Consider the following 14460-nt stretch of genomic DNA (forward strand, 5'->3'; position numbering starts at 1 on the left):
ATCCCAATCCGCTCGTGAGGGAACCTTTTTAGAAAATCAAGCCTCATTCTCTGCGACTGGGGCATCCACGATTTGACAGCTGCAGGGGCTTCTCGTCTCCCTATTCAACATTGTAATTTTAGATAATATCCCAAGCGTTCACTCTCCTCGGCAATTTGTACATGAATAACCGAATAATTTCATCTTTTGTTTAGCCTTTGCCACTTCAAATCCAAATAAAGATGCCTTTTAGTATTAAAAGTGGTAGAAAATTACAGGTAATTATCTTTGACGGTAAAAACGCTGTAATCAGCGGGCTACATCAAAAATTACCCTAATTATGTCTGCATTTATGAGAATGAAAAAAAAAACGCTCTCTTGGATAAAACCCATAAATTGTCCCAAATATCTCCTTCATATTGAAGGAGACTGCAGCTGGATGCTTTGTTCAGGATCGATCCTGTGGCGAAAGGCATTCAGCGTCTCGCAGATCAAGGCAGACAGAAAGGGGGAAAACATTTAGTCAATACCTTAATAATTGAGCTAGAGAATGACAAGATGGACAAGATGCAGCTCTATTCTGTAGGAAAAACACTTTGAGAAACAACCAGGTCGGGTAAGCTACTTTGCTTTTGCTTCAGATATCTTTCCAGCATTATATAATATGTCATAATGTGTAGGTGACCATTTACATATTACTGTGCAAGTCGTTTTTAAGTCCTAATTTTATATGTTTTATAAATGTTTCATAAAGCAATTATTTATTAAATGCAGATTATTCCAATAATCAAATTAATAACAGATTCTAAAAATATTTTCATAATGTCTCCAAAAGAAAGAAATGGCACGACACGATACCTTAAGTCATGTTTACTCCATTTATGACAAAACATAAAAAAAAAAATGTACCAACTAAAATCGGACAATATATTTACAATCAAATCGCTTGCATTTGCATGATCAGAAACATCTACCCATGAGGTTTGAGTTCGTTTTCAAACGCGACTCAAGCGCGTGCGTGCGCGTGTGATGTGACAAAACGTTTAGCTTCCTGTTCCGATTTCATGTTGGCGATGAATGTTTGATTAGAGTCAAACGTGAGAACAGATTTTTTTTAATCAATCTGTTTTTGATGCTACCGACAGTTAGTTCCATCGTTGATCTTCCCACACCACATGTCTTCATCCTTCAAAAAGAAATCGTCCTCTTAATAGGCCAGAATAGGTCTCTATTAGGGATGTTAAGCCGATGACAATGTGCGTCCTAGCGCACGTGAACAGGGCGAAGACAAGATGTCAACATCAAGGCCTCTGGCCTAAAAAGAGCTAGTTGCCTATCTCTGCATGGCGTCCTGATGAGGTGAAGAGTACCAGTGTGAGTAACCGGGCATGTAGCTGTTGGCAGACATGTTTACTCCTTTAGAGGAGGCTGAGACGTCCCAGATAGGAGGAATGGCTGGAGAGCGCGGGGACAAGGCGATGGAGCCGGGCAAAGGGTCACTCTCGTGAGGGTTACCGCCTTGTTTTAACAACTTCTTGAACTTGGACCTTTTGTTTTGAAACCATATCTTTACCTGAAAAACAAATGAAAAATGTAGGTTGCTAAATTGTTAAGTGTAGGTGATGTCTAATTTAGTGTAACATGAGATTTTATTTTTGTCAGGGTTAAAAACGAACAAATGTATTATACAGCCTAGTTCCAAAACACTATTATTCCATTGTTATTATCAATAACAACAATACACTATTATTCCATTGTTATTATCAATAACAACAATCAAGATATAATACTCAACCTAAATGAGAAGGACAATATACTAATAATGCAAATGAGTCCACATCTCACCTGTGTCTGCGTGAGCCCGAGAGAGGCAGCCAGCTCCGCGCGCTCTGGTAGCGCCAGGTATTGAGTCTGCTGGAAACGGTGATTTAGTGCCTGGAGCTGCAAACTGGAATAAATCGTCCTCGGTTTTCTGATCTTTTTGCCTTTTCCGTTGAAACGTATTTCTCCATTTTCAATCACTGTTGTTTTCTGCTGTTCTGAAAAGGGTGAATATTGTGGAATGATTCCCGAACATAAATATGTATAAGTCTGTACAAACTTTAGTTTTTTTTTACAAACACAAATAGTCTGTAATGTTCATTCGAGCACTCTATAGCATAATTACATTGTCTGTCATATTTAGGAAATTGCATGTAGTGACACGTCGAGACGGAGACAATTAGATGCTAATTATAATTTGCAATGGTGGGTAGAATCACTGAAGGAACGCAATAAATCATTTTGAGGAGAACACCGTTATCGCTGACATAGGACGGGCAAAATTAGGCGAGAACAAAGAGAACGGGTAAGGTGCTTTAAAATATGAACTTGCAGTGTAAGTCTTTGTTACATTTTATCTAAGTACAGTTTAGCAATGTAAACGGAGCTGTATGTTTACGCGTGCAAATACGCTTACCTGTGGCGTCTAACCTGGTCTGTGCTCCGCTGGCGTTACTGTGGTAGGACGACAGGTATGGACTGTGATGGGGATGGCTTACATAGGAGTAAGGTAGCGACCTGTTATAGGAGTTCGAGCCGGAGTACGGAGAGCTGTCGTGCTGATGATGATGATGAGATCCGGAATGAAGACAGTGGAGCGGATAATGGCTGGCGGCCATCGACGGGGAGCTCTGTTGTGAGTGCGACTGCTGTCCAAACTCCATGAAAGCAGATTTTGACGAGTCTTGAGCCTCCAGACCGTCAGCCATTGTAGTCATGGTCATCATCAAATTTTCTGCTTTGAGAGCACTTACCCCCTATCTCTGAAGTCCAAATGAGTCCTTTCGTTGTGTTCGTTTCTTTCTCTCCGTGGTTAGGAGATATTGCGTTATTACCGCCACAATTTATCCTTTTTTTTGTCCTGTAATTCTCACGCGGTATGGTGGAAGGTGGGCTTGAGTAAAGGCAGAGATTTTAAGGTGGATTCTGTTAAATTTGAGTCCTTGCTTCCAGACTTGATGCAGCCACTACAAGTAAAATGGTTTGTCTCCAAAGGGCAGCGCCTTCCGATTGGTCATTCAACCTAACGTCATCAGTTCTCTGCTTTAGCTGAGACTTCACAGCGAGTTAACCTACCTTAACAGCTCCCACCGTAGCCATAACCATGTGGAGAATAATAATACTGGGATATCCCTCTGATATTCACTAAATTCACACTCAGATACGCGACTCCGGAGACAATGTCACGCGCTGCCATCGAAGTAATTAATCGCGTGGTTCGTAATCGCGGCAGAGGTGCCAAATGACGCTTAGCCTACAAACTGCGCAAACACTGAATGCATCAAATCGATAGAATACGATACAGGACAGCGACTTCATTGACTTACGCACACCTACAAAGTCACTTCATGGACATTAAATGCATTTAGCCTAAAACAGCAGAATTTACAATAACATAAGATAAAAGCAGAACACAAATAAAACCACCCAGGACAACACTTAAATAAACAGGCTGTGATTTACAGTATAGAAAAAAATATATATGTTAGGCCTAGGTGAAAATACGCAATGCCAAAATAGAAAAAAACATAGTTGTAAGCGTCTTCAGAGAGGATTCACGTGAACTACTAAACATGCCAGATATGTTCTGGTTTAATTAAGCTCCATTCACTGAAAGGCCCGGGTTAGTGACAGCCTTTCCTTGTAGTAATCACGAGCCAGTCACAGTTGAAAATATATGCAAATTACGAGTGCAGTTTGTGGTTTGGCAAATCGCGATCACATTATAAACCACGATGTAAATATACCCTACAACTGCAAGGCTTTCTTCATTCTCATCTCACTCAATTTTTATTTTATAGACAACGAGTTTCCTCATGATATGGCAGAAATTTATTTCAAATGGTAATGAAAAAGCAATTATGGTCGCAATCAGTTATATTCAAATCCTCTTTGATTATCCGTTACACTGTATTAAGACAGGCGCAATAAAATTAAGAACAATTCGTCCGTAATGATTATGGACCTTGTTTATTTTGGGAGGTGGATTAAAAGTGGATATAGCATAAATTATCCGCTAATTATACACCAGTGTCGCCTCAATTATCCTCTTATCAAAAATGGTAGCCCTAAATGCAGCATTTAGTTTCAATTTTCTCCCTTTCTGTAACAAGAACAGCGTACCTTGCTATTATTACTAGGGATGTTATTTACTTTGCCGGATTTAAGAGTGCACAAGCAGCGTAGATAACCATTTTCCATGCTGGACTGAACTTGGGAGAGAAAGAAAGGCAGCTGGTCTCTAAAGCTTCCGGATTTCTTCTTGTAGTCAAGATATCAAACATTCTGATTTGAAAATAATTTTGCCAGGTAAGAGGAAACCTGGAGCGTTAATTCTTTCGTTTGAAGAATAATATTTACTGAATGTGAGTGTTTTTGTTTCTTATATATATATATATATATATATATATATATATATATATATATATATATATATATATATATATATATATATATATATATATATATATATATATAAATATATATATATATATATATCTGCCACAATTAGCTTAAATGCAACTGTCAAATGAGTTAACAGTGGTGATCAGGAATTTGATTGATTATTTCTGCTGCATGACCAGTGTGAAAATGTTTGTCAAACGAGAGCGAAACCAGAGACATATAGTCATGGCATGGTACAAACAAATCTTCCAATTATGCTTTCTTGCTAGAATATTAAGTGCAAATTGATCGAGACTTCATGGTTTGGTACCTTTGCTACCTGTGTTGACAGTTTACCTTTGACAAATTGAGGAAATATCTAGAATGGCTATATTGATCTATTAAATGATTTGCTAAAAGCTGACAAAATTCTGCAACAGGCCAGTGAATCGGTTTCAGCATATTGTAGACAGGCTCCGTATGTCAATTAAAATCAAATGAATTTACCTGCTGCTGAATTATCTTAAATGGTTTTGTGTTGTAGAAATTGTATTCCAGTAAATAATGCGCAGAAATAGAAAAATTAAAATATGAATAAAACATGAGTTCCTTTGAGTTAGTTTGAGAACACCATAAACATTTAGTTACAAGTTAAAAATTGAAGTAAAATAGTAAAATCACAAATATTTTGTTGGGCACAAAAAAATTATATTTGAATAAAAAAAAAATAATAGTAATAATTTCTGTATTATAAAGGTGAAACCAAACTTGTCTTTAGTAGATATTGCTGAAAAATTAAATGTATTTAATTTTTATTTAAATTATATCATTTTTAAAAATGTGAACCATAATGTAAATAATAATTAAACTTATTTTATTCTTATTATTATTATCGGGAATATAATCATAGCAAAGCATGCATGCAAATCCATAAGCATCATATTACAAATCTGCCAAAAAGACAGAGGAAGAGAGGGATCTGTGTGGACATGCCAGCGCTCGAGTGCATCCATGCAGCCTTATCTGAGCCTTAACACAAAACTAGTTCGAAATGGAATCGTCTTCATTCCGATAGCGCCGGAACTTGATGTCTTTCGTCCGAACAGACATATTGACCAGCTCGGATGGAAAGACACCGTCTTGAATATACCGACTTGCCAGTCCAGCAGAGGCGGCTGAACGGGTCTGCTCTCCCGAACTCAAGCCCATCGGCTGTACACAGACTCGCAGGCGTCGACAAACTTCCATGGCTGCTGAGCAGAGGAAGTGGCGAGGCAAAGCGAAGTCAGATGGACTGCACGCGCAGCTGTCGGTATTCGAGATCACTACAATAGAAATCAAGAGAGGAGAACAAATACCACCAGACCCCTCCCTGCCATTTAGCCTAGGTCTCACATTAAATCATGGATTTTATTTCAGGACTAAATATTTAACTGAGTCGGTAAACATTTCGGATAAGATGCTTTATTGGATTGGAAGCCGGTGTTAGAAAAACAAAGACAAACAAGACAGAGATATAAAAAGATGCAAATGTCTATTCAGTTGTTTAAAATATAGGCATAAAATCGATTACACAATGGGCAAACATTTAAATAATTTAAAATTAAAATAATAGGCTATTATTAATGTCGAAATAGCCTATATATTTAAATAGGCATGTTTTAGAGCTGTTAATTATCACGTCATTTCCTCATTCCTGCTTAAAGCTTCTCTTGATTGATTTGTTGATTAATGCAACTTTACACTAACAGTGGACACGGTTTGGCGACCATGGTCTTAAGATCACATAGCATAACGGTCCATTTTTGATAGCTATGTATTAACACGAGCGAGCGAGGCCTAATGTCACATATAGTAGCCTATAGCTTTGCGTCTCTGTGCATTTGACGTAGCCAATCCCATCCTAATGTACAACAAAGAAGTTTGTTTGTCTCTAGAAAATAAGAACATGCGACTGTGTAGTAGGCCTACACAGACCTGAAAGGATACTCCAGTGCTCATTTCAAAATTACAGCCAAAGAAGAGGCGCACGTTGCCTTTTATGAGTATTAATTTTCAGTTCAGTTCTGAAATATATTTTATCTTCTGAGGATGTTGCACAATTGAGAACAGTGGGATTTTTCGGGGTTCTTTTTCGACTTAATAGAAGACATTATTAGCTCTGACAGCACACGGCTCAGGTCTGGGGGAGAGGATTTTCTAGAGAGATGACAGACAGGAAGGCCAGCAATCACAGGCTTTTTTATCCGAATGTACTGTTCGATGCCGTTTATCCCTGATGATAGAAAATTGCTCTGTTGCCAGGACGCGGCTGCTGAAATAGAGGGCAAGAGCAACATTTCCATTTTCCAGTTTGAAAGCCATTGAAATGAATTAGTAAAATGAAAAAAAAAAAATTCCGCGGTAAACAAAGAGGGGCAAACAAAGATACACTTTTTTCCCTTGTGCCGAGCCCCCTTTCATTTTGTAAATTTTCGTTAGCTGCTTTTCTGAGGCTTTGAATTCAACACTTACAAATATAATGGGCTCCTGATGTGCACCGGAGATAATTATGCATTTTCAATACATTCTAAATGTAAAGAAAAATGTAATTTGTTCCTGTTTGCATATCAGTGCAATATTTGTTCACGTTGCCTATTCCTGTTTACAATAGCACCATTTGAAGTCTTAATGAATATTGAAGGTCTGTTGAAATATTTGCACATTCATTATACTCGCACAATAATAAAATAATCGCAAGAATACATACGAAATTAATTGGGTTTTATTTATGATTTTGACAAGTGGCTCGTCATTAGACTCGCATTGATAATATTTCTTAACTTGTAATCCATAAAGCCTCAGGGAGGTGTTTGTCAGAATATTACTTGTTATGACAGCTTGAAAACACACCCAACGAATAGTGGGTTTACGTGTCATGACAGACACATGCTTTATTGTTATTTGGGCGCGCGGTGGCCGACCACAACACGCGCATTTGGTAAACAAGCGCGCGGAAAACAGGCCCTGTTCGAGATGCACGAATAACCAACACTCCTTGTCCAGACATTTCACAGGTGAAAAAAGCCAAGTTTACAAGACTAGCTTACAAGACAACCATATAATCATCATTTTGATAAGCAACATGCTGCAGCACAGTTGTCATTGCTCGACAAAACGGGAAAAATCGTAAATATTAACAGCAGGAGATCAGCATGACAGTTATTTCCATGTGTGACAGTAGCCTGTAAATGTTAGACGGAAAAATGTACGATAAACAACGAAATATGATTTCTTCCAATAGAAGGAATTATATATATATATATATATATATATATATATATATATATATATATATATATATATATATATATATATATATATATATATATATATATATATATATATATATTATATAGGCCTATTCTATTGGAAGAAATCATATAATATTCTTATTTGGTATTGTTTTGATTATGATTATCATTATAGTGATACTTCTGTAACTGATATCGAAATGTAATTTAGCTGTCGTTAACAGTAACAGTGCTTACAGAACAATCGAATACGAGTTACTTGACAGCAATTTTAACTGGAAAAGTTAGAAACAACGCCAAGTAACGTAGAATTAAAAAAACTCCATTTATCAGATCATCGTACATTCATTTCTTTATTCACATTCACAGCATCTTTTAATCCACTGATTTCTCTTTGATCTTTAAAGCGGAAGAAATCAATGGCTATATTAATATTTACGTGATAAGGAGATCATGTGGCCTTTATACGGATATTATTTTGCATATTAATCTTTGGATAGGCAGGTTTACCTCGACGGTGCTCCATGTCGAGTACTAATACAAGTAAAACATTTACTCTATGTGTATTTGCCTTGAATTTGTGCCTGCATTGTCTGAACACAGCTTTTGGAGCGCCTATATCCTGCAGTGCATTTGCCTGAGCTATTTATCCACCCATAGCCATTATTTATAATCATTGCTATTAGCTGGCTCTGATAGATTTTGATCTTTGATTGAAGCTGGTCCAGCTATGGTTTCTTTGTGTGTTAATCATGTATCCATACAACAAAACATACCAATTGTATTTTTTCTTAATTTTTCTGATATTTCAATTAAGCTTATTTTGTTTTTTTCTGAATACAGCTGGGAATTACAGAGTCAAACAACAACAACAAAAACACCAAAAAGCTTATGTATTTAGTTATTTATTCAAATAATGCTGTAGCTCATGCTATTTTATGCTGGCATTTGAAGGGCTGATGTTGCGTGTGATTTAAGGAGAAGTTTCCCTGATCTGGATTTCCTCAGGTCAGGTGAGGAAGTGGCACAAACAATGAAGCACAGACAATAATTGTTTGCCTGAAACTCAAGAACATTGAGTTTGATGAGGCGTAAAAAAGGAGAGAAAAAAAGTCACACCTGGAGAACCGCCTTGTGCCTACCACATTCATTCTCCTGCCATGGTTCACATGAAAACCAGTCTTCAGGAGATGCGTGCATTTCTCAAGCTCCTGTTCATGGCCTAAAAATCTCAAACAACGAGCAAAAATACAAAGACAAGCTGAAACTACAAACTTAGCTGATGAAGAACATTTGAAATTCACTCACAAAAGGTTCTGCGGGAGCTATAAAGACTGCACAGTTACACCAATGAAGCTGTGAAGCTAAAGAATGGCTTGCAGGAATAAATGAATGCTTAAAAACACAAGATTTTTAATTTAGTTATTAGTATTTAAAAGTGGTACTGAAAAATGTGCAGAGAATTAAATTGAAATAGCAAGCAAATCCATTATACAGTAAGTCATAAGGGAGGATTAATGTATATTTTACCAGACACACTATTAGGTATATGCAAGTAAAAATGAGTGTTTGGTACAAAAACATTAGTCTCAGGATTCTTGGCTATGTTTTTGCATAGTAATGATGGATTAATGGCTGTAAGGTTAATGGAGGACACAACATATCTTCCATTTATTTCAGATTAAATGTTGCAAATGCACGTAAGGTGATAAATTATTTTTCACAATAATAGACACCCCTCCCCATTTATCATAACTAAACATTAACCAGACTATTAAACTGTAGGCCTTTTGTGCAGTAACACTGAATACATAAGCATAAAAATACAGGGAAATAAATAAAGCAAATAAAAGTATGCGCATTTAATCTGTGTATTTATTCATAAAAATCATCTGAGCAAATGTTGTTAAAGCTTAAATAATCGCATTAATGCAGTGAAAAAAAAAAAAAAAAAAAAAAACACACCAAAAGATCCCCTTAACATTTATTTTCATAAACTTTAACAGCCATTTCAATTGAAGGGTTTTCGGCTTTTCTCATTTTATCAAAACACACGCCAGCAATCACAGTGATAACTGCTCTTGGAAATGCATTAAACCAAGGAGCTCATTCAATCAATGTAAGAAGAGGGTGTTCAAAAGAATGCTGAATATACAGTCAAATCATACTACAGGATGACTGTACAAAACATCCGAAAGGCAACAGTGAAGAAGCTTTCCAGATTTTTAAGTCTCAACGAGAGCTGGCATAGAAATAATAGAGATGCAGGTATGTTTTTTGAGGGGTAGATTTGTGTTAGACTGAGGGGAGGGACTGAGGGTGGGCTGAGCGCTTAAAATCATCTCCATATAGAGCAGCAAAGATGAAGGACAGTGGGAATGTTGTTTGAGTTTGGATCTGGATCAAAATGGATCCGATCACACCAGACTCGGGACATGTGGCGGTTTAAATGGCATGGCATGGGTGGCGAGCCGTCAATCATAAGCTCTCATGCTTGCCTCAACTGCTTTCCTTCTTTTCCAAAAGCCAGCGGACCAGCGTAGGAAGAAGGCGAGCGTTTGTTGAGTCTCTGGAATATTCAAGCAAATCCAGCATCGTTTGATTTTTCACAGCTGTGGCCTCCAATAAACATTCCTTTCAGTGTTAAAATGTAGCTTTAAACTATGATATATTTCAAATAACCGTGAGGATTCCATTGTGCACAAGCCATTCTTTTGTTTCAGCACCTCAAACAATTCATGTTTTCAGGTGGGTGTACAAATGCTCTTCCTAAATAACAATGAAAACCTGCATGAACAATGTTATCGTTTTGATTGACACTGTGTGTTTTAGAATCCTATTGACTGAATATGAAGCACCTCATCCACACATCATGCCGTCTCTCTCTGTCCAGCGCCTCCACTCGTCTCTCTCAGTCACCCCGTTCGGTTTCTACAGCTGCAGTGAGTGAGATATGACCAGAGAATTGGCCTCTGGGAGAGCAGCAAGCCATCCTGGTGCTATTAGGCTCGTGGCTAATAATAGGTGTTTCAGTCCGGGGGAAGATCAATCAGGGGGAATCATGGGGAATGTTCTGAGGAGCGCTTTTACACATCTGTCCAGATGGATGAAATTACACTTGTCTGTTTTTAGTTGCATTACTCCCAAATTGGCTGTCTACTTTTTTCTCTCTTTCTCTCACTCTCCCCTCATTCATGTGTCAGTGGTGTACTAAAAGGATTCGGCACTAAACTCCCTGTCATTTTGGTCTTTCCTCTCTCGCTCTGCCCTCTCTCCTCAGTCACCTTATTTACATTCTTGCATTCAATAAGTTGTGATGTGATGTGATGTAAAATCTACTCTAAAAACCAATAATTTTGTACTTATATGAAGTAATTAATGGTCAAATTTGATCACATTTATGTAATTAACAATAGGGTCAATGAAAGCTGAGAGATATAATTACTGCAGATGCTGAGAATCATATTCAGCACACACAAAAAAAAAAGTATTTTCCAAACTAAAAACAGAAATTGCATCACATAAAAAGCGTGTTCCTTAGTATTAGGCCAAATAAAAAGGGGTAAAAAAAAATTGCATTTTAGTCTGGAAAAATCACATTAGGATTTTTACAAAAGGTTTGAGTAGGGTTTTGCGGTCAACTAAAACTAAAGCTAAAACCACAACAACAACAAAATATATAGATATCTAAAAAAATAATTCATTTTAGATAGCTGTCAAAGCAACATTTCTCCCAAAAAATGTAATTAAAAATAAATTATATGCATGAAATAAAAATGAATAAAATGAATAAAAATGAATAATAAACAGACATTAAATAATACTAAAACTAACAATTCAATTCAATTCAAAATTTAAATAAAAATCAGAAAATGCCAAAAAAAATAAACGAATCCAAAATATTAAGAAAAACTAAAACAGCATCTCAAATGAAACTAAACAAACGCCTGGTTATGAGGAAATTTAACAAATATCTATCATTAAGACGTCTTATAGCACCATTACACAAGAGGTAGAACTTCATTTATGCCGAAAATCTATTTTGAAATTAAAATGTTGCATTAAAGAAAGAAATGTTCCCTGGTGTTCTCAGTCTTTTGGACCCCCACTGTATTTCTCATCAGCTCTGCTATCTCTATAATTTAAAATATATAATTACATGCATTTGCATTGTGCAGCTGCAATCACCAATCCCCAAGTTTCCCATTCAAAACAATGATATTTGCGTACAATACTTGCAGTAAGTCATTAGAAAAGAGTTGCCAAATGCTTATGTGAGCAAAGATCCTCTAAAAACAATGTTTTTTCACCTATACCCTGAGACACACAGAGATTGCAAGCAAAAGGACACATGAGAATGTGTGAAAGTGAGGCATTGAAATCCTGACCTGCAGTAACCCTTGAACAGGCGAGTGCACAAGCTGAGGAGGTAACCACATGCTGGACGGGCCGCTTGCGATGCAGCACCGGCAGTTATCTAGCACAATGTGTCAGTCAGAGAGTGGGGCATAGAGACTGAGAGGGGTCATTTACAGACTACGAAACAGCTGTATGCATCTGCGCTTCCTAACTGCGACGGCTGACAGCTCGAAATATTTGATACTTGAAAGTGGCTGTCTGGCAAGTTGTACTGAATTAGCCTTTTTCAGATTACGCCCTACTGAGTTCTTACACGGACCGATGTCACTTCTTTTAAAACTCTGAGACTGATTTGCTTGCGGTGTGAATTTGTGTAAATATCTCCGCCGTAGCCACAATGGGTTCGCGCGCACAATACGGCCACTCTGAGAAATTACCTCTCAAGACAGACACAGCGGGATACGTTTTATCAGTGAAAATGAATACTGTACATCATTGTTGATTCGAAGCCTTCAGAGAACCTGATTTGAGGTGTTCTTCCATTTTTGATTGCCCAACATTGAGAGATATTTCAAGCACTGAGCAAGCTGTCTGAGAAGAAAGACGCAAGCTCGATGACCAGAGGAAGAAAATCAAGGCTCCCCAATGTGTTACCCTGGCAACGAAAGAAAATTAGCATTGACATGTGAGCGAGGCCATGGAAAGGCCTCTGGGTATTTTACGGCTTGAAAAGTGACAATCAAAGTAGACGTAAAGACATACTCCCATTCTATTTATATTGAAATCAGCTTCTTTTATATTTCCTGAAGGAAGAGCGACAAAACTTATAATGTATGTATTTTGTTCATTTCATCGCGCTGCACGTCGAGCCTGCGATGCCTGGGCTCTCGTGTTTGCCCCCCGCTGCGGTAAACAGAATGCGACTCTCATAGCGGATGCATTTCAGGCCACTCACAACACGCTAGTGAGGCTGACATGGCCTCCCTCATTTTCCGCCACGAAATTCAGCTTTGGTGATTGCCAACACACATAATGATAGCGTCTCCCAGAGTCACTGAGGTGTCCCACTGACGTGCCAATGTTCTCTCTGTCATATTGCAGGAAATTCAGCGGCTACCCTGGAGAACCTGCCTTCGGCATGCATCAGAAGTTGTTTTGTTAATCGAAACAAAGGGCGGATTGAGTGATCCAATGCACGGAGTGGCTCACTGTTTCCTCTCATTACAAGACGGCCTTACCAGCAAGGAGGAATATGCAGGAATACATTAAAAGGTAATGAGGAAGCTGTCAGGAGAGGGGCGTTCGGGGCAGTGCTCGGCGTTGGAGAGCCTTCAGAGCATTACGTGATGGACTTGTCATCTTGGGACGAGAAGCAAAACGAGGTGGAGTTCAACGGCGTTACTAATAGCAGCTGCTGCCAGGTCTTCGTCCGTGCTGGTAATGTAGCTGCAGAAGCATCTCATCTTGTATGTGTTGTATTTTAAATGCTAAATTAAATATTTTGGTTCTCAAAATATGAATTCTGTCATTTCTCAAGCATGAATGCTGAAAAAATAAGGACCGAAGGGTGAACCATCATTCGCAATCATGTTTTGGAATATTCACATCAAGGCAACGTGGAATCGCATAATGGAATGTCATGGTAACAACACCTGGCAGCAGCTTGTCCTCATGCCCCTCCCCCCAAACCGAAAGTGCTGGAACATTATTTCTGTGAGACAGAAAGCCCTATGAACAAATAATGGGTGAGCGCCAGTTTAAATAAAGTATGGTTTATGACTTGTGGTCAGGACCGTCTCTGTTTTTTAAAAAGTGTGCTGTATAAAAACCACTGCCAACATTTTTTTTTCTCCATACGGTTATAATACAAAGTCGTTTTTTCCCCCTCCTCACAGTGAGAGATTCAGTCAATAAAGGCCCGGCAGTAGACCAGTAGTCTGCAGCCACAGGAGAATGGAACAAACCACACACGCCAAAACAAACTGGTGCTCCTTTGCGATTTTTCGGTTCGGGCATTTTAATAAGTCCTTCTGCACAGGGTAAATGTTTTGCGAGCATGCCCTGTTTTGCTTTTGATATGAATCAACAAAAAGACTGGAGGGATTCCTTTCCTTGACTTCGAAAATAAAGAGCTATAAGCGGCCCATTGGATATCTGAACTACATTTGAGCCCAGGTCCAGGTGTTTTGGTCTAATTCGCAAACAATCCGGCTGTTGCATATCAAACCAATTACCCAAATGAGTTGTACAATACCGAGAAACAGACACAGCAATTTTCTACTTCCATTTATATGTGCCACTGCAATTATAGATCATCAGAAACTGTCATTATAACACTAGGCTTGTATTAAGACCATACAAACTGTAGTCACTGTCTTGCAACTACAAAAAGAAGGCGTCCATT

The 14460-nt window shown here is 38.1% G+C and overlaps 1 protein-coding gene and 1 long non-coding RNA gene across 3 annotated transcripts; one reads left to right on the plus strand and one right to left on the minus strand.

Annotated features, from left to right (window-relative positions):
- Positions 1-396: 396 nt before the first annotated feature.
- LOC113119360 (uncharacterized) lies at positions 397-13835 on the plus strand. 2 transcript variants are annotated; one of them, XR_003294447.1, is made up of 3 exons: positions 397-595; positions 13158-13493; positions 13594-13835. It is a non-coding gene; the product is annotated as an uncharacterized LOC113119360 (long non-coding RNA). The 2 variants fall into 2 exon arrangements; XR_003294446.1 differs by having other exon boundaries at positions 13158-13835.
- On the minus strand, positions 843-3704 carry LOC113119359 (homeobox protein Dlx6a). The gene is made up of 3 exons (XM_026288782.1): positions 2438-3704; positions 1825-2018; positions 843-1552 (listed from the first exon to the last, which is right to left on the minus strand). Exons 1-3 carry the CDS (start codon positions 2745-2747, stop codon positions 1313-1315), a joined length of 744 nt encoding a protein of 247 aa, XP_026144567.1. The 5' UTR covers positions 2748-3704; the 3' UTR covers positions 843-1312.
- Positions 13836-14460: the final 625 nt, after the last annotated feature.

Source organism: Carassius auratus, chromosome 19, assembly GCF_003368295.1.
Source record: "Carassius auratus strain Wakin chromosome 19, ASM336829v1, whole genome shotgun sequence".
Lineage (NCBI taxonomy): Eukaryota > Metazoa > Chordata > Actinopteri > Cypriniformes > Cyprinidae > Carassius > Carassius auratus.